This window comes from Oncorhynchus keta, chromosome 7, assembly GCF_023373465.1.
Source record: "Oncorhynchus keta strain PuntledgeMale-10-30-2019 chromosome 7, Oket_V2, whole genome shotgun sequence".
NCBI lineage: Eukaryota > Metazoa > Chordata > Actinopteri > Salmoniformes > Salmonidae > Oncorhynchus > Oncorhynchus keta.
In genome coordinates, this window is record NC_068427.1 from 18736615 (window position 1) to 18761228 (window position 24614).

Genomic DNA, 24614 nt, shown 5'->3' on the forward strand with positions numbered 1-24614 from the left:
GTGTGTGTGTGTGTGTGTGTGTGTGTGTGTGTGTGTGTGTGTGCTTGCGTGGATTGCTAGCATGTGTGAGGATCAGGGGTTGGCAGCACTCCAGTCAGGCATCAGTCAGCCCACCTGCTCACACACACACACGCCTCGCACTGGCCATTATTAAACAGGACTGGCCCTTATTAAACAGGACCTTATTAAACAGGACCTTATTAACCAGGACTGGCCCTTATTAAACAGGACCTTATTAAACAGGACTGGCCCTTATTAAACAGGACCTTATTAAACAGGACTGGCCCTTATTAAACAGGACCTTATTAAACAGGACTGGCCCTTATTAAACAGGACCTTATTAAACAGGACCTTATTAAACAGGACTGGCCCTTATTAAACAGGACCTTATTAAACAGGACTGGCCCTTATTAAACAGGACCTTATTAAACAGGACTGGCCCTTATTAAACAGGACCTTATTAAACAGGACTGGCCCTTATTAAACAGGACCTTATTAAACAGGACTGGCCCTTATTAAACAGGACTGGCCCTTATTAAACAGGACCTTATTAAACAGGACTGGCCCTTATTAAACAGGACCTTATTAAACAGGACTGGCCCTTATTAAACATGACCTTATTAAACAGGACTGGCCCTTATTAAACAGGACCTTATTAAACAGGACTGGCCCTTATTAAACAGGACCTTATTAAACAGGACCTTATTAAACATGACTGGCCCTTATTAAACAGGACTGGCCCTTATTAAACAGGACTGGCCCTTATTAAACAGGACCTTATTAAACAGGACCTTATTAAACAGGACCTTATTAAACAGGACCTTATTAAACAGGACCTTATTAAACAGGACCTTATTAAACAGGACTGGCCCTTATTAAACAGGACCTTATTAAACATGACTGGCCCTTATTAAACAGGACCTTATTAAACATGACTGGCCCTTATTAAACAGGACTGGCCCTTATTAAACAGGACTGGCCCTTATTAAACAGGACTGGCCCTTAAACAGGAAACATCCCTTTATGGAAACATCCCTTTATACACTTCTCACACACTCTAACATGCTTGTCAACACCCATTACCTTTAATTTAGGATGAATGTTGTACACATTGGCTCTGATCTCGGTTGTATTTTTCCTTTTAGAATAATGGCAACAGTGGTTCACTGTTTCTCGCTCCCTCCCTTCTTTCACCAGGCTGAAGGAGATAGACATGAGTGAATATGATGCATCGACATACGAGCGTTTCTCTGGAAACGTCAGAAGACAGGTCCAGTCCCTGCGCATCATTCTGGACAGCTTACAGGTAACAACACATACGATATGTCCCAGAGTGCTGTTCCCATGTTGGTAATACCAGTCCTCAGTGGGTTAGAACTAGTGCAAACTGTGCGCACCTTGGGTGGGAAATAGGTAGAAAATCAGACTGTATTAACGTTTTTGGTGACATTAAGATAGCCACCATGTGACATGAGCACAGTCACCCCATACTGTATGTGTGAAAATAATAGGAAGGAGTGGGCACTGGCCCTAACGAGCACTCTGATTGGTTGTCCAGCTGAGGGCCCCTGGACAAGGGGTGTGGCCAAATCTCAGGAATGTGATTCTGTCTTTTTATCTTTTCCTGGGAGAGGTGAGTAGCTGTACGTGTGTAATTGTGTTTGTGTGTATGGGTGTGAGAAGAGTGGGATTTTTTTGTTGGTACTTGACAATGATTACAGAGTATGAGGCCAAGCTCTATGATGCTCCAGGGTTGTGTGTGTGTGTGTGTGTGTGTGTGTGTGTGTGTGTGTGTGTGTGTGTGGGTGTGGGTGTAAATGTTTTACTATACTTGTGAGTACCAAAAGTCCTCACAAGAATAGTAAAGCAACAAAAAAAAGTTAGGACATTTTTCCAGTCCGCACTTGTAAAAAGGCTATTTTAGGGGTTTGGGTTAGAATTAGGGTTAAGGTTAGGGAAAATCTGATTTTGAGTTGTTGGTCGCCAAAAAGTCCTCGCAAGTATATATAGTGCATGCGTGCACTCCACGCCAGGTGGAGCTGGGCTGGGCTGGACTAGGATGTTGTGTGCATAGGCTACATAGTGTAGGCTGCATTATGTTATATCTTATAATGTATCTCTTATCGCTCTCTCTGTGTGTGTGTGTGGTAGCATTAGCTGATAACATCCTCTACTGTGTCTGCTTGAGCTTGTCAGGTCTGTTTAGAATCTAAAGCACGTGTGTGAACAGTGACCCGTCCTGCTGTTACATGTTATGGACCGTTTAGGAAGATATCTACCCGTATTCAATATCACCTTTTTCTGACTATCATACTTAATCAGTCTTTCTCTGTTTGCACTGTCAAATACACAGAGAAATATTTGCATTTGTGGTTCCACGAAAATATTGGAGTTTTTTTATTAATCTCCTAAACAGTAGTGATGAAACACCCTGAGCCTTCTGATCACTGAGGGTCAGTTTCCCAAACCCAGACTAAGCCTCTTCATGGACTAAAAACACGGTCAAAGATCCTCCATGCTTTTCAAGAGGAGGCTTCATATGAGTTCAGGATACTGGCCCCTAGATTGTTCTGATTGTTTGGGAATTAGTCTATCCCTATCAGAGTTGATTAGTGGGTGATATGTTGACAGTGTTTCTCTGTCTGTGTCCCCAGGCCAAAGGGAAGGAGCGTCAGTGGTTGAAGAATCAGTCACTGGGAGAGCTGGATGATGCTAAGATCATAGATGGACTGACGGGAGAGAAGGCTATCTACAAACGCAGAGGAGAGCTGGATCCAGAGGTGTGTGTGTGTGTGTGCGTGCGTGCGTGGGTGGGTCGACTCCTGTGGTGTGTTTGATTATTATAATTGCAAATCTATGGTCTCGATCACACACATTCTCGCACACAACTAGCCATTAACCACACACACAATGTTCCCACGCTAAGACATCCCACCCATACGCACGTGCACCCAAACAAACACATACAGTGCCTTGCGAAAGTATTCGGCCCCCTAGAACTTTGCGACCTTTTGCCACATTTCAGGCTTCAAACATAAAGATATAAAACTGTATTTTTTTGTGAAGAATCAACAACAAGTGGGACACAATCATGAAGTGGAGCGACATTTATTGGATATTTCAAACATTTTTAACAAATCAAAAACTGAAAAATTGGGCGTGCAAAATTATTCAGCCCCCTTAAGTTAATACTTTGTAGCGCCACCTTTTGCTGCGATTACAGCTGTAAGTCGCTTGGGGTATGTCTCTATCAGTTTTGCACATCGAGAGACTGACATTTTTTCCCATTCCTCCTTGCAAAACAGCTCGAGCTCAGTGAGGTTGGATGGAGAGCATTTGTGAACAGCAGTTTTCAATTCATTCCACAGATTCTCGATTGGATTCAGGTCTGGACTTTGACTTGGCCATTCTAACACCTGGATATGTTTATTTTTGAACCATTCCATTGTAGATTTTGCTTTATGTTTTGGATCATTGTCTTGTTGGAAGACAAATCTCCGTCCCAGTCTCAGGTCTTTTGCAGACTCCATCAGGTTTTCTTCCAGAATGGTCCTGTATTTGTCTCCTTCCATCTTCCCATCAATTTTAACCATCTTCCCTGTCCCTGCTGAAGAAAAGCAGGCCCAAACCATGATGCTGCCACCACCATGTTTGACAGTGGGGATGATGTGTTCAGGGTGATGAGCTGTGTTGCTTTTACGCCAAACATAACGTTTTGCATTGTTGCCAAAAAGTTCAATTTTGGTTTCATCTGACCAGAGCAACTTCTTCCACATGTTTGGTGTGTCTCCCAGGTGGCTTGTGGCAAACGTTAAACAACACTTTTTATGGATATCTTTAAGAAATGGCTTTCTTGCCACTCTTCCATAAAGGCCAGATTTGTGCAATATACGACTGATTGTTGTCCTATGGACAGAGTCTCCCACCTCAGCTGTAGATCTCTGCAGTTCATCCAGAGTGATCATGGGCCTCTTGGCTGCATCTCTGATCAGTCTTCTCCTTGTATGAGCTGAAAGTTTAGAGGGACGGCCAGGTCTTGGTAGATTTGCAGTGGTCTGATACTCCTTCCATTTCAATATTATTGCTTGCACAGTGCTCCTTGGGATGTTTAAAGCTTGGGAAATATTTTTGTATCCAAATCCGGCTTTAAACTTCTTCACAACAGTATCTCGGACCTGCCTGGTGTGTTCCTTGTTCTTCATGATGCTCTCTGCGCTTTTAACGGACCTCTGAGACTATCACAGTGCAGGTGCATTTATACGGAGACTTGATTACACACAGGTGGATTGTATTTATCATCATTAGTCATTTAGGTCAACATTGGATCATTCAGAGATCCTCACTGAACTTCTGGAGAGAGTTTGCTGCACTGAAAGTAAAGGGACTGAATAATTTTGCTCGCCCAATTTTTCAGTTTTTGATTTGTTAAAAAAGTTTCAAATATCCAATAAATGTCGTTCCACTTCATGATTGTGTCCCACTTGTTGTTGATTCTTCACAAAAAAATACAGTTTTATATCTTTATGTTTGAAGCCTGAAATGTGGCAAAAGGTCGCAAAGTTCAAGGGGGCCGAATACTTTCGCAAGGCACTGTACTCACAAAAACAAAATACACATGTTTTAATCTCATTTAGCTCCAAGTGTTGAATATTTTTGGTCGGTCTAGAGAGGACAGCCGTCTATGGTAACATAAGGAACACCCACTTAAGAGATATGAAAGAGAAACAAAAGAAAATGTTTCTCCCACTATTAAATCAGTTATTTCTAGGTAATGTAATTGAGCAATGCCATTTTCCATGGATGTCCACTTGAAGTGATGACCAGTTTTCTGAATGAATGAGTTTCCCCTAGCGTTTATTTGCTGATGTTAAGAAGAATGATTATGATAATGTGCTTCAGCTTGTCTCTGAAAAGTTGTTTTCCAGAATATTGTAGTAGGGATTCTAACTTAAAACATTGTTTTTTGTTTATAATATTATTCTGTTCCAATTCTATACAGTAGCAATTTCCCTGTAATATTCCATCCTATAGGGAAGTGTGTATAATTAAGCAATAAGGCACCCTGGGGGTTTATGGTATATGGCCAATATACCACGGCTACGGGTAGTTCTTAAGCAGTGCCTAGATACAGCGCTTAGCCGTGGTATATTGGCCATATACCACAAACCCCCGAGGTTCCTTATTGCTGTTATAAACTGGTTACTAACGTAATTAGAGCAATAAAAATAAATATTTTGTCATAACCGTGGTATACGTTTTGATATACCACGGCTTTTGGCCAATCAGCGTTCAGGGCTCGAACCACCCAGTTTATAATATCTGTTTAACCCTGTGTGTTCTGTTTCGTGTGTTCGTCTGTGTGCGTGTGTATAGCTGGGCAGCCCGCAGCAGAAGCCAAAGCGTCTGCGTGTGTTAGCTGACGTGTCAGGGAGCATGTACCGTTTCAACGGGGTGGATGGCAGGCTGGAGAGATCCATGGAAGCTGTGTGTATGGTGATGGAAGCCCTGGAGAGCTACGAACAGAAGATCAAGGTGAGATACACACACACACACACACGCAGTAGTTGCCCGTCGGTACAAAACTAGGATCAGCTTTGATAACATCTTCGAGTGGCTATTTTGATGACACATTGACAGACAGGATATGTGTTGGTTTGTCCAGACTACAATATCAGTGAAGTATAGTCACCTTTCACAGGGGAGGGAGGGGGGGATGGTCAAATAGAGGAGAGGAGAGAGGGAAATGGGGAGTGAAATGGGTAGAGAGAGGGAGGGAGCGATAGTGTCCGTGTCAGACGTGTGTGGGGAGGGGTGGAGTGGCAGACTTCATGGCCCCACAGCGTTCTCCTCTACACCACCTGACCTACTGCTCACATATCAGTGTTACACACACGTGCGTAACCCGCCTCCATCTGAAAACACACACACACCTGTGCTCTACACTCTGACAGGTGCCACCTGCTCATACACATCTAGGATAAGACGTGAGGACGCGCGTACACAGACACACGCACACACATACTAACACACACACACACACACACACACACATACTAACACACAGACACACGCACACACATACTAACACACACACACGCCAGCCTGTATGCACGTTCTAAAAGAGAGGACACTCGATGACTTCAGTGTTGTATTCCAGAGCATCATAAGGTCATGTTTAGAAGAAGCTAATGCCATGTTTAGTCAACACACACACACACACACACACACACACACATACATGCATAAACACACACACACACACACACACACACACACACACACACACACACACACACACACACACACACATACATACATACATACATACATACATACATACATACATACATACATACATGCATAAACACACACATACATACACACCAGTTGTAGAGAAAATTGTAACATTTTTGACCATAGGCCTATTAATTTCTGCAACAACACACTCATCACAAATGTGAAGCAAGCTAGTTACAGTGCCTCCTAAAGACACGATTGACATGGGGAAAAGAGGGTAGGCTGTCAGCTGATTTTTAGTAGCCTAGGGTCTGGGAAAAATGTGGACTTTGATAAAGACATTTCATCCAATTTCCACGTCATTTTACATGACTGTTTTTAATACCAGACAAATATCAAAATGACAGACTACTTTGACACTGACAAACTGAGAATCTGAGATCAATAAAAATACCTTGTCTTGAACCCATCACTACCCTAGGCCTAAGTATGTGGAGACACACATACTGTACGATATGAGGAGGAAATGATGCTCAGCTCACTCTCCGGCGATGGCCGATGCGCTCGTGCCAAAAGCCTACATCTCGCTCTTGTTTTACTTTTGTAAAACAATGTTCGCTAAATAGGCCTATTTAGAAGTTGATCAAATATTTTGGTTGCCTACAGCAACGACAGATTAGAGTATTTCATTTTCAGCTGGAGCCATTTGCTTTCCAACCGGTGTTTTCCCACAATTGTACTTGGCTGTTTTGTCTTCATGTTGTTCACTGACAGACTTGCCGCTCGTTCCGGACTGTAGGCTATGTCTTCTTATTGGGCCCCACACAAGAATGCTTTTTGAAAGAAGCTATTTAATCCTTCCTCTGTGGCTAAATTACAAGACTACTCATAGTGTAGTAGGCTATTCTGAATTATTTCATTTCTTTCTGAACAGGCAGCAGTAATTCTGTAACTTTGACAAATGTATTTACATTCATCAGTGGTGCTGCGGCACCTCTTTGTGGGTGGTGCTGCGGCACCTCTGGGGGTGGTGCTGCGGCACCTCTTTGGGGGTGGTGCTGCGGCACCTCTGGGGGTGGTGCTGCGGCACCTCTTTGGGGGTGGTGCTGGGGCACCTCTTTGTGGGTGGTGCTGGGGCACCTCTTTGTGGGTGGTGCTGGGGCACCTCTTTGTGGGTGGTGCTGCGGCACCTCTTTGTGGGGTGCTGCGGCACCTCTTTGGGGGTGGTGCTGGGGCACCTCTTTGTGGGTGGTGCTGCGGCACCTCTTTGTGGGTGGTGCTGGGGTACCTCTTTGTGGGTGGTGCTGGGGCACCTCTTTGTGGGTGGTGCTGCGGCACCTCTTTGTGGGTGGTGCTGGGGTACCTCTTTGGGGGTGGTGATGCGGCACCTCTTTGGGGGTGGTGCTGCGGCACCTCTTTGGGGGTGGTGCTGCGGCACCTCTTTGGGGTGGTGCTGCGGCACCTCTTTGGGGGTGGTGCTGGGATACCTCTTTGGGGGTGGTGCTGCGACACCTCTTTGGGGGTGGTGCTGGGGTACCTCTTTGGGGGTGGTGCTGCGGCACCTCTTTGGGGTGGTGCTGCGGCACCTCTTTGGGGTGGTGCTGGTACCTCTTTGGGGTGGTGCTGCGGCACCTCTTTGGGGGTGGTGCTGGGGTACCTCTTTGGGGGTGGTGCTGCGGCACCTCTTTGGGGGTGGTGCTGGGGTACCTCTTTGGGGTGGTGCTGCGGCACCTCTTTGGGGGTGGTGCTGGGGTACCTCTTTGGGGGTGGTGGGGGGGTGGTGCACCTGGGGTGGTGCTGGGTACCTCTTTGGGGTGGTGCTGCGGCACCTCTTTGGGGGTGGTGCTGCGGCACCTCTTTGGGGGTGGTGCTGGGGTACCTCTTTGGGGTGGTGCTGCGGCACCTCTTTGGGGGTGGTGCTGGGGTACCTCTTTGGGGGTGGTGCTGCGGCACCTCTTTGGGGGTGGTGCTGGGGTACCTCTTTGGGGGTGGTGCTGGGGTACCTCTTTGGGGGTGGTGCTGGGGTACCTCTTTGGGGGTGGTGCTGGGGTACCTCTTTGGGGGTGGTGCTGGGGTACCTCTTTGGGGGTGGTGCTGGGGTACCTCTTTGGGGGTGGTGCTGGGGTACCTCTTTGGGGGTGGTGCTGGGGTACCTCTTTGGGGGTGGTGCTGGGGTACCTCTTTGGGGGTGGTGCTGGGGTACCTCTTTGGGGGGTTGAATAGTTTTGCACTCTCAAGTTTTCAGTTTTCTTGTTTGTTTCACAATAAAAAAATATTTTGCATCTTCAAAGCATGTCGTGTAAATCAAATGATACAAACCCCCCATAAATCTATTTTAATTCCAGGTTGTAAGGCAAAATAGGACAAATGCCAAGGGGGTGAATACTTTCACAAGCCACTGTACCTCAGTCGGCAGCCATACGTGCCCTTATCAGGAGTGATGCCATGTGACACTAGATATGGGGAGTTCCACTGTAGGACACTTTATCTGACCCTGGGTTATGTGACAACTAGTTTATAAAAGAGTATTGATGGCACAAGTCTGTGACCAGGCGGACATACTGGGCTCTGGCAGAGACAGGATACCCTTGACCCTTCATAATGAGCCCTAACATCACTGGCTCATCAGGGCCATCCACAGCTATATCAGTGGACCAACATAGCAGCAGGGGGAATGGTTGTCTTACGAGTCCTTTCTCAACATGAGTTAAAAAGTGAGAAAAATTAGCAAAGAATGTAATAGTAACACGCAGAAAATAACAATAATGAGACTATTATACAAGGAAGGTTGTCAGTTGTCCAACTGAATGTATTCAACTGAAATGTGTCTTCCGCATTTAACCCAACCCCTCTGAATCAGAGAGGTGCGGGGAGTACCAGAACCAAGTCAATGTGAAGGGGTACAAGGTAGTTGAAGTAATTAACATAATTTAGGAAATATGTACATGTAGGTAGGGGTAAAGTGACTAAGCAATCATGATAGAAAATTAACAGAGTACCAGCAGTCTTTGACTTGGGTGGCTGGAGTCTTTGACCATGTTTAGGGCCCTACTCTGACACCGCCTGGTATAGAGGTCCTGGATGGTGCTGTACGCACTACCCTCTGCAGAGCCTTGCGGTCAGATGCCAACCAGTTGCCATACCAAGTGGGGATGCAGCCCCGCTTGGTATGCTGTCAATGGTGCAGCTGTGGAACTTGCTAATTATAAGTCGTAAGTTATTTTACCTCAGCTTGAGTGATGATGACCTCCTCTCTTCCATTTTCCTCCCCCTTTATCTCTTTTCTCCAGTATGACATTGTGGGTCATTCTGGTGATGGTTATGACATAGAGCTGGTCAGAACAGACAAGGTCCCCAAGAACAACAAACAGAGACTGAAGGTCCTCAAGGTATGGACCCAACTCCACTTCACTCAACCTCACATTACCCTCCTCAACCCCACTGGCTCTACCTCATTCTGCCTCTACCCCAATCAACCTCACACTATCACACTCAACCTCACTCTACCTCACACTACCCCACTCTACACAGCACTACCCCACTCAGCCTCACACTACCCTACTCAACCTCACACTACCCCACTCAACCTCACACTACCTCACACTCAACCTCACTCTACCCCACTCAACCTCACATTATCCCACTCAACCTCACTCTACCCTACTCAACCTCACTCTACCCTACTCAACCTCACTCTACCCCACTCAACCTCACATTACCCCACTCAACCTCACTCTACCCTACTCTATATCTCACTTTACCCACTCAACCTCGCTCTACCCTACTCTATATCTCATTCTACCCACTCAACCTCACTCTACCCTACTCTATATCTCACTTTACCCCCACTCAACCTCACTCTACCCTACTCTATATCTCACTCTACCCCACTCAACCTCATTCTATCTATTTGACCCATTCTACCCTACCCTCTTCTCGTCTCCTGTCCTCTCTTCCCCTGTGTGTGTCCTCACCTCTCTCTCTCTGCCCCCTCCAGAACATGCATGCCCACTCTCAGTTTTGTATGAGTGGAGACTACACCCTGGAGAGCACTGAGGCTGGCATCAGGGAGCTGGCACGCGAGGATGCTGACGAGCGCTTCGTGGTGGTGCTGAGCGACGCCAACCTGGAGCGCTACGGCATCACGCCCGAACGCTTTGCCCGCGCCCTGACCTCTGACCCCCAGGTCAACGCCTTTGCCATCTTCATCGGCTCGCTGGGCGACCAGGCCGACAGGTGAGAAGATAGAGGTGGAGGGTAGTGTGCATGTCAAGACGTGATGATTGTTTATCGTAACAGGTGGCTCAAGTAAGGAGGTTCCTACATCAAGCACTTCCTGGAGGAGAGAACAGTATAGTTTGACCAGTACTTTATCCTACCCATACAGTGTGCTGCCTGCTGCTCAGTAGTCATTTGTAGTGTTTGTTCTCAATGAAATTCCAGTTTAAAGAGATTCTAAATGCAGGACCAAGAAGGATGTGCTCTCTTAAACCTAATTATCCTTCTCTCTCTGTCCCAGACACATACACACGCCCAGTGTTGTCTGGCCTGTGTTATGGCTTGTATGGTTGGCGTTGCGTGTCCTTTGAAGTGTGAATGGTGTAGGCCATATTGTTTGTCGTTCTGTCCCGGCCTCTGGCTGGAGAATGTCAATGAGTGGCTTTAACCTCCGTCTCAGTCTCTCTGTGGTCTCTCTATAGCTTAGGACCCAGTTAGAGAGAGGAAGGGAGCAAGGGGGAGAGAAGACAGAGAGTTATATGTGGCAGTATATTCCTCCCTGTTTCTGTGGCTGTGGTGTCTCTAAGCTGGTCACTGCCATGGCCTAAAAACCAGTGATCATCATGACACAATGACCGGAATAAAATGGAAAAGAAAGAGGGAAGGGGGGGATTTAGGGACACAGCTAACTATGGGAAGAGAGAGAGAGAGCGAAAGAACTTTGCCCACCACATCTCCCTCTTCCCAGTTCTGCCTGTCAATGACAGCTATTGTCTCGCGTTCATTCATTGGCTCATAGGAACATCTGGAACATTTGTCCTCGGAAAGTGGGGTCTCTTTCTCAATGGAGTGTCCATTCAGCTGCTGAACACACTGTGGGTTGTATCTTGCCATCTATTTCTGTTCAGACATTTGACAGTAGAAGGTCACTATATCGCTCTCTTTCGCTCTTCTCTCTCTGGCTTTTTGTCATTTTTCTCCTCTCTCTCTCTCTCTCTCTCTCTCCCCTACTCTCTGTCTCTCTCTGTCTCTGTCTCTCTCTCCAGGCTCCAGAGAACGTTGCCGGCTGGGCGGTCCTTCGTTGCCATGGACACCAAGCACATCCCTCAGATCCTGCAACAGATCTTCACCTCCACCATGCTGTCCAGTGCCTGAGAGTGAGACATACACACGCAGGCTTTAGCGCCAACTCAGTGACACCACATCATTTCTGGCTTATCAGACCGGTGTGTGAAGTATGATGACAATGGCCTTCAGATGACTGTGTTCAGGACTACAGGGCCACACAGTGAATGGGCTGTCAGTACTATCCATTAGAATGTCCTACTGACATAAATTTGTATGTTGTTGTTTTTTTAGCGGTTAAGAGCGTTGGGCCAGTAACCGAAAGGTCGTTGGTTCGAATCCCCGGACTGACTAGGTGAAAAATATGCCCATGTGCCCTTGAGCAAGGCACTTAACCCTAATTACTTGTGTAAGTTGCTCTGGATGAGAGCGTCTGTTAAATGACTAAAATGTAAATATATGAATGTTGAGTTGTGTTTTGCCACAGCTCATAACCCTGCGTTATAACTTTACATTGAAGTGACATTGCTGCTTATTAACATTGCTGCTTATTAACATTTCTTAGGCCCCTAGACTAAGGTCAAGACAGTGAGGACCAGGATGTTGTTTTAGATGCTGGTGCCCTGATGCTGGTGCACACACACACACACACACACACACACACACACACACACACACACACACACACACACACACACACACACACACACACACACACATCACACACACACACACACACACACACACACACACACACACACACACACACACACACACACACACACACACACACACACACACACACACACACACACACACACACACACACACACACACACACACACACACACACACACACACACACACACACACACACACACACACACACACACACACACACACACACACACACACACACACACACACACACACACACACACACACACACACACACACACACACACACACACACACACACACACACACACACACACACACACACACACACACACACACACACACACACACACACACACACACACACACACACACACACACATCACACACACACACACACACACACACACACACACACACACACACACACACACACACACACACACACACACACACACACACACACACACACACACACACACACACACACACACACACACACACACACACACACACACACACACACACACAGACACACACGGGGTGTCCAGCACACACACACACGGCTCCTGTAGAATGCCGGGACTGGGGGGTTCCTGTGCTCTATCTAGATCAACAAGCACTGCTCATTCCCTTCCTGACCACCAGACCTTGTGACGCTCACTGCTCTTCTCAGCCCCCCCCAGGAATCTGAGCATTCATTACAGGACCCACACAAACACTGGCACACACAAACACGCACACACACACACACACACACACACACACACACACACAGTGATGTGTGTTGCTGGGGAAAGTGTGTGATTAATAGAAGCTCTTGGAGGATGCAGAGAGATTCTATAGAGGGGATGGAGGAACAGGAGGGAGGGAAGGGGGAAAACAACTACTGAGAAAGAGAGAGGTATCATCTGTCATTTCTCTGAAGCCTCGCCAGTGTTGGGCAGCACAGTGCACACATGCAAACTCCTTATCTCTTCACTCAGTAGCGTGACCTCTTTCTCTTTCCCTGGCGTGATGGAGGAATATAGTGCCCTGTTTCCACTCTGACTCTGTTGCTCTCTCTCTCGTAGGGTTGGTTGTTGGTGCGTGTGTTCTGCTATCTGTGTGTTGGACATGTCTGACTAGATTAACTACAGACCTACCTGAAGTGGCATGATTGAACTGTGGCCTGTCTAAACACTTCTGTATATCAGATCTCTTCCGTTATGATTCTAGTCATTCCTGACATCGCTGCTGTGTTTGATCCATCTGTTTCATGCTGTTTGTTGATTTGTTTGTCATTGATTATAATGGAATAAAATGGTGTAAATATGGACAAAGTTGGAATAAACTCATAAATGATCAGTCATGTCCTGTGTTTGTTTTTAACTTTGGTGGGTAATGTGTCATGGTTGAACCCAATTGTGCTAGCGAAGACCATTAGCCCTGTTCTGAGAATCTGAGGGAGTTCCTGGAATGCCTCCACGACAGATTGTGTGTGTGTGTGTGTGTGTGTGTGTGTGTGTGTGTGTGTGTGTGTGTGTGTGTGTGTGTGTGTGTGTGTGTGTGTGTGTGTGTGTGTGTGTGTGTGTGTGTGTGTGTGTGTGTGTGTGCCAGCTGTTTGGATCTTTTTTGTATTTTCTTTTCTGGTCACTTTTTCCATGCACTGTTACAATCCTTGTTAGCCTTGTACAAGAAAACCCTCTCCCCTTAGGGTAACCCAGCTTCCCCCGCCTCAGGCCAAGGCTTACCCCATCCCACTCTGCTTCTGGAAGTAAGATGGAGACAACTGATCTAGGATCAGATCACCCTACCCCCAATCATAACTAACCATTAAGGCAGTCAACATAAACCTGACTCTGAATCAGTGGTTCGGGTGAACTTCTATTTATAGTGGAGTAATCTCCCTGGAGTGTGTTGTTTGTAATGACATGGTCCTGTCTGCTTCCTTTACAAGCTGTTTGATTGATCCACTGTTTATCTCACCCTCGCTGTTGGAACAATGACAAATTGACTAGGACACACACACACGCTACGATAATAATTCCCCTGGGCCTGCTGTTTTTGCCCCTCTCCCAGACTGTAATGGAGAGAGAAGTCGTCTAGACGTGTGGGATGTTCTGTGAGTCAATCGCTGATCGCTGTGTTTGTTTGTGTATGAGATGCCATTCAGACAACTGTTTAGGTTCTGGGCTTCCCCAGAACACACGTCACAGGGCTCCGTGTCTGAGGGTCATTTAGTCCATAGAGATACACTATGTCATTTTCTATTCAGACTCTCAGAGCCATAGACACAACAGTGATCACACTGGAATACAGCCAGTTCCAATGACAGAACATTTACATTTAAGTCATTTAGCAGACGCTCTTATCCAGAGCGACTTACAAATTGGTGCATTCACCTTAGAACAACTAGGACCACTTAACACTCGTAGGTTGTAGTGGAGTTGCTCTTCGATAGTGTGACTATTTGACCTGAATCTGTTCTAGAACTGGAGCAGTTGGTTAGTTACATAGTCTGACCTCTTGTTGTTGTGAGCTTTCTATGCTCCAGGGCTCACATGACATTAATGAGTACAGTCCCGGAACACACACACACAATGTGACCTGTCTTCTATGGACTATACACTGCTGTGAACGTGCAGTGCCATTGAACAGGAATCAGGATTGATTGGTCGGGGGTTAATTGATTGATCACTGGTTACCATAGAATAGGAGAGCTAGATTGACAGTTAATTGTCCGCCATAGTGGGAAAATGTCTCACATATTTCCTGATGGTAATGAGGCTCCCGAGTGGCGCAGCAGTCCAAGGCACCGTGTCTCAGTGCAAGAGGCGTCACTACAGTTCCTGGTTCGAATCCAGGCTGTATCACATCCGGCCATGATTGGGAGTCCCATAGGGCGGCCAAGTGTCGTCCGGTTTTGGCCGGGGTAGGCCGTCATTGTAAATAAGAATGTGTTCTTAACTGACTTGCCGAGTTAAATCAAAGTTAAACACCCCCAGAAAATGTGTAAACCAGGGGAACAGGAAGCTCGTAATGGAGAGGAAGTGATCATGTCAAACAATAACACATGCCAGGGCACAGAGGTTCAGGCACGGGATTCTGGGAAAACCTTTGTAAAAACACTTCTAATGCAGATACACACACACAACACACACACACACAACACACACACACAGAGACCCATAAAGGCTTTCCCTGCAGTTGTGAACACAGACAAGAGACGGGGCAACTTTATTACTGAGCATTGCACACACACACACGCGCACACACACACACACACACACACAGGCTGTGTAGACAGGAGGCAGCAGCCCCAGTGTTTTATGGCTGCTTCATTAGGCAGTAATGACAGCTCTGCTATAGCAGCCCTCACTAATCACCACAGGTGTTTGCTGCTGGGACCCCACCATGCAGACTGATGATGGAAGGGGGGGGCTATACACACACAGCCTGCTGACACCTGGCACTGGCTGATGATCTCACATGTAGGTGGCTTGATGTCTGAAAGACTCGTTGAGATGTACAGTATACTTAATTGTGAGAATGCACACACACTTACACACACATACCAAGCCAGGTATGACACACAACCCACCTGACACCTGCCTCTGACAGGCTCTCTTTGAGATCTTCACCTCACTGTGAAGTCACACACACAGACTGACAGAGACCTTACAGTGCAGTCTGAGGAGAATCTAATGAACCACACTGTTGACAGACAGACTGGCCTAAAGACAGACAGACTATTACTGACAGACTGCTGACAGACTGACCACCTTAGTAAGCAGATTATCAGATCAGGTTTCAGCACATCCCTCAGATCCCCTAACCTACCAAGCCTGTAGCCTACTGATGATATAACCCTATAACAGGGAGCCAGATGTTACACTGGATGTATAAATCTGAATCTGGTTGGAATTTCCACTCCCCACCAAATATGGTAATGAGAGGAAGCCCAGTAGCCGGCAGTGGGAGAAGATGGAGCGAGTTGGAACTGGGCCGACATTCTGCTGGTTTCCTCATTAAAAAAAGCCCGATCTCAATACAGCTTTCTGTTCCCTAAACTAGAATCTGTTCCAAATATAGTGCACAAAATTTTGTAGACGTGACCCTTTGCCAAGGTTTCTAAAACTTGCATTGTTTACAAGGAGTGCAAGGGCGAATTGAGTTATTGCACACGCACATCACAGCGAAGGCATTCACTGGAGCGCGGCAATAGGATCTTGCTAGCTCGTTTTTGGCTCTGCCCACTTCCTTGCTTGTTCTGCCCACTATGCTTCATTATCTCCCGTTGAAAAAGACACAGATGGACTATCTTCGGGTAGTTCTAAATATCTTTGTCTATACTCTACTCAAATCTTTACCCTAACAACCATGTAGCCTACTGATGATGTAGCTCTATAATAAGCAGTCCTTCCTCCCAATAAGCAATCATGTTTTGAATAGTTTAAACTTCCTTCCCTCTCAACAGGACCTGAGTCCACCATGTAGTTATAGGTTCAGCAACGTGATTAACATACAGTATATATCACCCTATTGAAAAATCATTGTTTGACCTGCTGCGGCTACTCAGTAACCTTGTTGGTTAGCAGACCTGGAACATACAAACCTTTAGTGAGGAGTGGAGAAGGCACACACACACAGAGTTTGACCCTGTAGCATTGTGTGTGTGGGGGGGTGTCTCTGTGTGCCATACTGATGCTTTATAAATGAAACATCCTTACAGTATGTGTGATTTACCCAACCTTATCGGTGTGTATTGACTTATCGTAAGCTCAACTTTAGTATAAGAGCGACTCAAAAGGGATAAATCCCTGGCTGTGACCCCACTCTCTCAGGGAGTTTAGATATGCAAGAAACACATTTCCATTTCACACCTCACACTCGTGCAGGTTACCCACGTGTACATGCAGTGAAACAGGACACATATCAGCACTCCCTATTTGACCTTTGAAGTGCCTGTAGTGTAGCTTATTGTTCCTGTTGCCGTACTGTCGATTACATCATCAAGAGGATGTGGTTTGCCCCTCTGTTTCTGGGGGTTCCTCCACCGTGTGAATTAAATAGGGCCGTTGTCCCTGACAACATCAAAACAACCTTATATCTCTGTGCAAAACTGTCCAGTTGTCATATATATATATATATATATGCCAGTTTCGTAATAACCCAAAGTGACAATCTTAAAGTTGCAGATGGTAATATAGAGAAGTCCCTGACAATATGACAACTGTTATTTTAACAAACAGTGTTACTATGTGTTGATAATACTTTGTCCTTGACAACATCAACATAGCTTGACATCTCTGCATGCTCGCATAGATTAATCTGTCATCACTAAGCGTGCTGTTTTTGTAACATGTAGAGACCAACTCATCACATGGAAAAATTGTTTCTCTTGCTTGAATAGATAAGTCTCTCACTCAGGAACTAAATATGAGAAGGTTTCTATATTCAATGGTTTTCAGTCCTGTTGCCTTCACTAAGTACCTAAGTTAATATTTTATCATACAAATGTCATTATTTATGACAATACATAACTTTTTGGGGGACAATATCATACTTTGACCGCCTACTTTTAACCTAACACAGTGGTCTGAAACTCACATTGCCACATCAGCAAGTCACATTATTCTGGCTTGCAAAGTGTTATATAATTCCAATTGGAATCCAGCCGGAGTTAGGATAGCTAACAATTGGAATCCAGCCGGAGTTAGGATAGCTAACAATTGGAATCCAGCCGGAGTTAGGATAGCTAACAATTGGAACTTTTAGTCACCAGCAACTGCAGTTAGAATGACTGACAAGGAAGGGAAGATTGATAAATGAGGCTACTTAAACCATCTAAACTGGAACAACCATGTCAATAACTGGTGAAATAAGTCCAACCACTTACAGATTTAATTACTTTAGAAAAAGGTATGTTATTTATCTTTGTGTATCATAAGATCAATTAATCAAGATGCATGCAGAAACAGATATTAAAACAAGCTATACTAATACGCAACCTGCAACAAAGCATGCTGGGTAATATGATAATGAGGCCCCTCCAATTCCTTATTTACTCTGAGAGAGTTAATGGAAATTAGCTCAACACGGTCGAGTAACAACAACACCATGCAGTGGTGATTGCACTGTGATTCAAATAACACCTAATTTATTTACTGCAGGTTTCACTTTCAATCCCACTGGTTTTAACCCCACTAAAATCAAAACTCAGATATAACACAACACTTTTTCCTCAACACTGAGATTTTAACACCCGCAAATTTGCTGTGTGCTGTAGCAAACTGTCTCAAATTGCGTGAGTATTATGTGTACCAAACAGGTGCTGTTAAATTCAAATATGATTATATTTCCAACAGCTTTATGGTGGTTATACAAGGGCTATTTGGCTTGGCCCCTAAGACCAAAACTTTTACAGATTCATAATTGAGAGCATCCTGTCGGGCTGTGTCACCGCCTGGTATGGCAACTTCACCACCCGCAACCGCAGGGCTCTCCAGAAGGTGGTGCGGTCTGCCGAACGTATCACTGGAAGCACACTGCCAGCCCTCCAGGACACCTACAGCACCCAATGTCACAGGAATGCCAAAAAGAACATAAAGGACATCAACCACCCGAGCCACTGCCTGTTCACCCCGCTATCATCCAGAAGGCGAGGTCAGAACAGGTCCCTCAAAGCTGAGACCAAGAGACTGAAAAACAGCTTCTATCTCAAGGCCATCAGACTGTTAAATAGCCATCACTAGCCGGCTACCACCCGGTTACTCAACCCTGCACCTTAGAGGCTCCTGCCCTATGTACATAGACATGGAATCACTGGTCACTTTAATAATGAAACACTAGTCACTTTAATCATGTTTTCATACTGCTTTACTCATTTTCATATGTACAGTACAATTATTCAGACCCCTTCCCCTTTTCTACATTTTGTTACGTTACAGCCTTGTTCTGAAATTGATTCAATAATTTTTTCCCCTCATCAATCTACACACGATACAAAGCGAAAACAGGTTTTTATAAATTTGAGCAAATGTATAACACATAAAAATAGAAATAGCTTATTTACATAAGTATTCAGACCTTTTGCTATGAGACTCAAAATTGAGCTTATGTGCATCCTGCTTCCATTGATCATCCTTGAGATGTTTCCACAACTTGATTGGAGTCCACCTGTGATAAATTAAATTGATTGGACATGATTTTGAAAGCAATCACCTGTCTATATAAGGTCCCACAGTTAATTGTGTATGTCAGAGCAAAAACCAAGCCATGGGGTCGAAGGAATTGTCCGAGCCACAGATCTGGGGAAGGGTCCCAAAACATTTCTGCAGCATTGAAGGTCCCCAAGAACACAGTGGCCTCCATCATTCTTAAATGGAATACGTTTGGAACCACCAAGACTCTTCCTAGAGCTGGCTGCCCAGCCAAACTGAGCATTCGGGGGGAGAAGCGCCTTGGTCAAGGAGGTGACCAAGAACCTGACGGTCACTCTGACAGAGTTCCAGAGTTCCTCTGTGGAGATGGGGGAACCTTCCAGAAGACAACCATCTCTGCAGCACTCCACCAATCAGGCCTTTATGGTAGTGTGGCCAGACGTAAGCCACTCAGTAAAAGACACATGACAGCCCGCTTGGAGTTTGCCGAAAGACACTAAAGGACTCTCAGACCATGAGAAAAAGTATTCTCTGTTCTGATGAAAGCAAGATTGAACTCTTTGGCCTGAATGCCAAGCGTCACGTCTGGAGGAAACCTGGCACCATCCCTACGGTGAAGCATGGTGGTGGCAGCATCATGCTGTGGGGATGTTTTTCAGTGGCAGGGACTGGGAGACTAGTCAGGATCGAGGGAAAGATGAACGGAGCAAAGTACAGAGAGATACTTGATGAAAACCTGCTCAAGAGCGCTCAGACTGGGGCGACGGTTCACCTTCTAACAGGACAACGACCCTAAGCACACAGCCAAGACAATGCAGGAGTGGCTTTGTGGACTAGTCTCTAAATGTCCTTGAGTGGCACAGCCAGAGACCAGACTTGAACCCGATTGAACAGAGATCTGAATATAGCTGTGCAGCAAAGTTCCCCATCCAACCTGACAGAGCTTGAGAGGATCTGCTCTCAAGAGAGAGGAAACTCCCCAAATACAGGTGTGCCAAGCTTATAGCATCATACCCAAGAAGACTCGAGGCTGTAATTCCTGCCAAAGGTGCTTCAACAAACTACTGAGTAAAGGGTTTGAATACTTAATTTATTTGTACTTATATTATATTTAATTTTAATTAAACTCGTCAAGTCAGTTAAGGAGAAAGTCTTATTTACAATGATAGCCTACCCCGGCCAAACCCGGACGACGCTAGGATTGACTTATGTAAATCTTATATTATATTTTTTTAAATTAGCAAACATTTCTGAAACTTATTTTTGCTTTGTCGTTATGAGGTATTGTGTGTAGAGTGACGAGGGGTTAAAACGATTTAATCCACTTTAGAACAAGGCTGTAACAAAGCAAAATGTGGAACAATTCAAGGGTTCTGAATACTTTCCAAATGCACTGTACACTGTATTCTACTGTATTTTAGTCAATGCGACATTGCTCGTCCTAATATGTATATATTCCTCAATTCCATTCTTTTAGTTTTAGATCTGTGTGTATTGTTGTGAATTGTTTGACACTGCTGCACTGTTGGAGCTAGGAACACAGGCATTTCGCTACACCCGCAATAACGTATTTTGAATATGTGTATGTGACCAATACAATTTGATTTGATAATGACATTATAATGATGATATGAATAATAATTGTACTAATAACAATATGAAAGAGATCAATAAAAAGAAGGTTATGGGAGTGAGAGCTACATGCATATTATGGCAAACAAGTGCTGTTAGATTGCAATATCCTTTTTCTACCCATTTGGAACAGTGTAAACAACACTCAGTAAATTAGAAGTCGTACCAGAAAGGCTGTTTTAACAAGAAACAACTGTAAAGCCATTGTTACTGCATAGCAAAGATTAAAACAGACGAATTTGTGGAATTGCTTTATCCAACATTTTGCGGGTGCATGAGGCTTGGTGCTCACGGAATCAGTATTATTAAACAAACAAACAGGCAACAGAAGAAGGATCTGTCTTGATTCTGTAGATACAGTATATATGGATGATTTATAAAGCAATGCATATTAACTGTTAGGCTATTGATTATAGACCTAGTTGTTCCGGACGACTGTGTGATCTCGCGCTCCATAGACAATGTGAGTAAGACCTATAAACAGGTTCAAATTCACATGGCCGTGGGGCCCGATGGATTACCAGGACGTGTACTCAGAGCATGTGCTGACCAGCTGGCAAGTGTCTTCTATGACATTTTCAACCTCTCACTGACCCAGTCTGTAATACCAACACATTTCAAGCAGGCCACCATAGTTCCTGTGCCCGAGAATGCCAAGGTAACCTGTCTAAATGACTACTGCCCCATAACACTCACATCTGTAGCCATGAAATGCTTTGAAAGGCTGGTCATGACTCACATCAACACCATCATCCCAGTGCGGCTTGGTTGGGTTGTGTTTTGGAGGACGCATGGCTTTCGACCTTCGTCTCTCCCGAGCCCGTACAGAGTTGTAGTGATGAGACAAAATAGTAATTACTAACAATTGGATACCACAAAGTTGGGGAGTAAAATTTAAAATATAAATTAAATAAACATTTAAAAACTGAATACTGCCCCAACAGATCCACAGATTACGTAATCTCTATTGACCTCCACACTGCCCTCTCCCACCTTGACAAGAGGAACACATATGTGAGAATGCTATTCATTGACTACAGCTCAGCATTAAACACCATAGGGCCCTCCAAGCTCATCACTAAGCTCAGGACCCTGGGACTGAACACCTCCCTCTGCAACTGGATCCTGGACTTCCTGACGGGCCACCCCCAGGTGGTGACTGCGTGGCGCAATGACTCAAACATCATAATTAAGTTTGCTGATGACCCAATGGTGGTAGGACTGATCATCGACGACGTTGAGACAGCCTATAGGGAGAAGGTCAGTGACCTGGCAGTGTGGTGCCTCTCTCCCTCAATGTCAGCAAGACAAAGGAGCTGATTGTGGACTACAGGGAATGGAGTAGCATGCCCCGATCCACATCAACAGGGCTGTAGTGGTGTCCACATCACTAAGGAATTAACATGGCCCACATACACCAACACAGTCATGAAGATAACACAACATTGCCTCTTCCCCCTCAGGAGTCTGAAAAGATTTGGCATGGGCCCTCAGATACTCAAAAGATTCTACAGCTGCCCCATTGAGAGCATCTTGACTGGCCACCGCTTGGTATGGCAACTGCAAGGCGCTGCAGAGGGTAGTGTATACGGCCTAGTACATCACTTGGGTCGAGCTCCCTGACATCCAGGACCTCTGTACCAGGCGCTGTCACAGGAAGGCCCTAAAAATTGTCAAAGACTCCAGGCACCCAAGTCATAGACTGTGGTCCTCTGTTTCTGCACTGCAAGCAGTACCGATGGACCAAGTCTGGAACCAACAGCTCCCTGAACAGCTTCTACCCCTAAGCCCTGAGACTGATAAACCAAATAGCACCCGGACTGTCTGCATTGACACTCTTTTGCACTAACTCTTTTGACTCATCACATATGCTGCTGCTACTGCTTATTATCTTTCCTGTTGCCTGATCACTTAACCCCTACTTATATGTACATATCTACCTCACTTACCTGGTACCCCTGCACATCTACTCAGTGCTGCAACCCCATGTAAATAGCTAATTGTTACTCATTGTGTATTTATCCTTGTGTTATTATGTTTCTATTATTTTCAAATGTTTCTCTCTGCATTGGGAAGTAGGTAAGTAGGTACGCATCACACTGTTAGTTTACACCTGTTGTTTACAAAGCGTGTGACAAATAAGATTTGATTTGATTTGAACATTGCTGTTTATCTTGCTTGGATAGATAAGTATTTCCATTACAAAAGATTAGAAGATTTCTATTTTAGTCCTCAACGACATCAAAACCGCCTTACATGATAACCCACTTCTCATTTTACCTAGGGCTCGGCATAGCACTCTGGTCAAAGGTATTGCACTATACAGGGAATAGGGTATCATTTAAGGGTGGATACTTGTGTGTCTCTGTGTGCCATACTGCAGGTTTATAAATGAAACATCCTTACAGTATGTGTGATTTACACAACGTTATCGGTGTGTATTGACTTATCGAGCGCTGAACTTTAGTATAAGAATTAAGCCAACAGTATAAGTGAGGTGCCTGTAGAAGTGTAGCTTATTGTTCCTGTTGTCGTACTTTCGATTGCATCAACCAGAGGATGTGGTTTGCCCCTCTGTTTCTGGGGGTTCCTCCACTGTGTGGATTAGATAGGATCGTTGTCCTTGACAACATCAAAACAACCTTATATCTCTGTGGACCTATAGCTCTCAGTTGTCAGTTTCGTAATAGCGCAAAGTGACAATCTTAAAGTGGCAGATGATGTAATGGTTCGACAATAGAGAAGTCCCTGACAATATGACAACTGTTATTTCAAACATCAGAACAAACAGTGTTACTATGTGTTGATAATACTTTGTCCTTGACAACGTCAACATAGCTTGACATCTCTGCATGCTCGCATAGATGAATCTGTCATCACTAAGCGTGCTGTTTTTGTAACATGTAGAGACCTACTCATCACATGGGAAAAAAAAACATTTCCAATATTAGTTTTGCAACAGGTTTTCACAACAGATCTCTCTAATAATCCTAGACAACACCATAACATTGTTATGTCTCAGCATGCTTGTATAGTGGTCTTTCTATAAACTAGGGTACCAGTGAGAATTTGCTATGCTGGACAACTTGTTACAACTTGTACAAACTATGGCATAAGTCATTTTGATGAAGACATTAATGAGCGAGCTAGGACTGACTCAATAGTAAATAGTTACTAATAAACAGTTATATTGACCTCTTACAGAATTCCTCACCCGAATATGTAGTCAGCAGGAGCAGGTGCCCCTGGTATAGGGGTCAAGGAGCACATCCGGGAGCATACGGCGATGCTCCACCATCTCGGCGCCGCCATGGACCGCGTCGTCCAAACCATGGATCGCTGGGAGAGACAGGGAGTTCCTCCACCAGCACAACCGGGGCCTCCACTACTCGCCCCTCCCCTGCACCCGGTCCCAGTGGGATTCGTCTCGCTCTTCCCCGGGAGTACGATGGGACGGCTGCACGCTGTCAGGGTTTCCTGTTGCAGCTGGATCTATACCTGACAACCATCCACTAGGCTCCTTCAGGCCGTGAGAGGGTGTCCGCCCTAGTCTCGTGCCTCTCGGGAAAAGCCCTGGAGTGGGCCAACGGCGTGTGGAGAGAAGGAGTTGCGGCTCTGGACCATTTCAAGGATTCCACC

At 45.3% G+C, this 24614-nt stretch overlaps 1 protein-coding gene across 1 annotated transcript in view; it reads left to right on the forward strand.

The window, feature by feature from the left end:
* The window catches only part of vwa8 (von Willebrand factor A domain containing 8), a 97283-nt gene extending 83738 nt beyond the window's left edge, over positions 1 to 13545 (forward strand). The window contains exons 40-46 of the mRNA XM_052522109.1: positions 1198 to 1306; positions 2655 to 2780; positions 5374 to 5532; positions 9528 to 9626; positions 10235 to 10473; positions 11502 to 11612; positions 13272 to 13545. Of these exons, the coding sequence (XP_052378069.1) occupies positions 1198 to 1306; positions 2655 to 2780; positions 5374 to 5532; positions 9528 to 9626; positions 10235 to 10473; positions 11502 to 11610 (841 nt within the window). The 3' untranslated portion in view covers positions 11611 to 11612; positions 13272 to 13545. The remainder of the gene's footprint in view (positions 1 to 1197; positions 1307 to 2654; positions 2781 to 5373; positions 5533 to 9527; positions 9627 to 10234; positions 10474 to 11501; positions 11613 to 13271) is intronic.
* The last annotated feature ends 11069 nt before the right edge of the window (positions 13546 to 24614 follow it).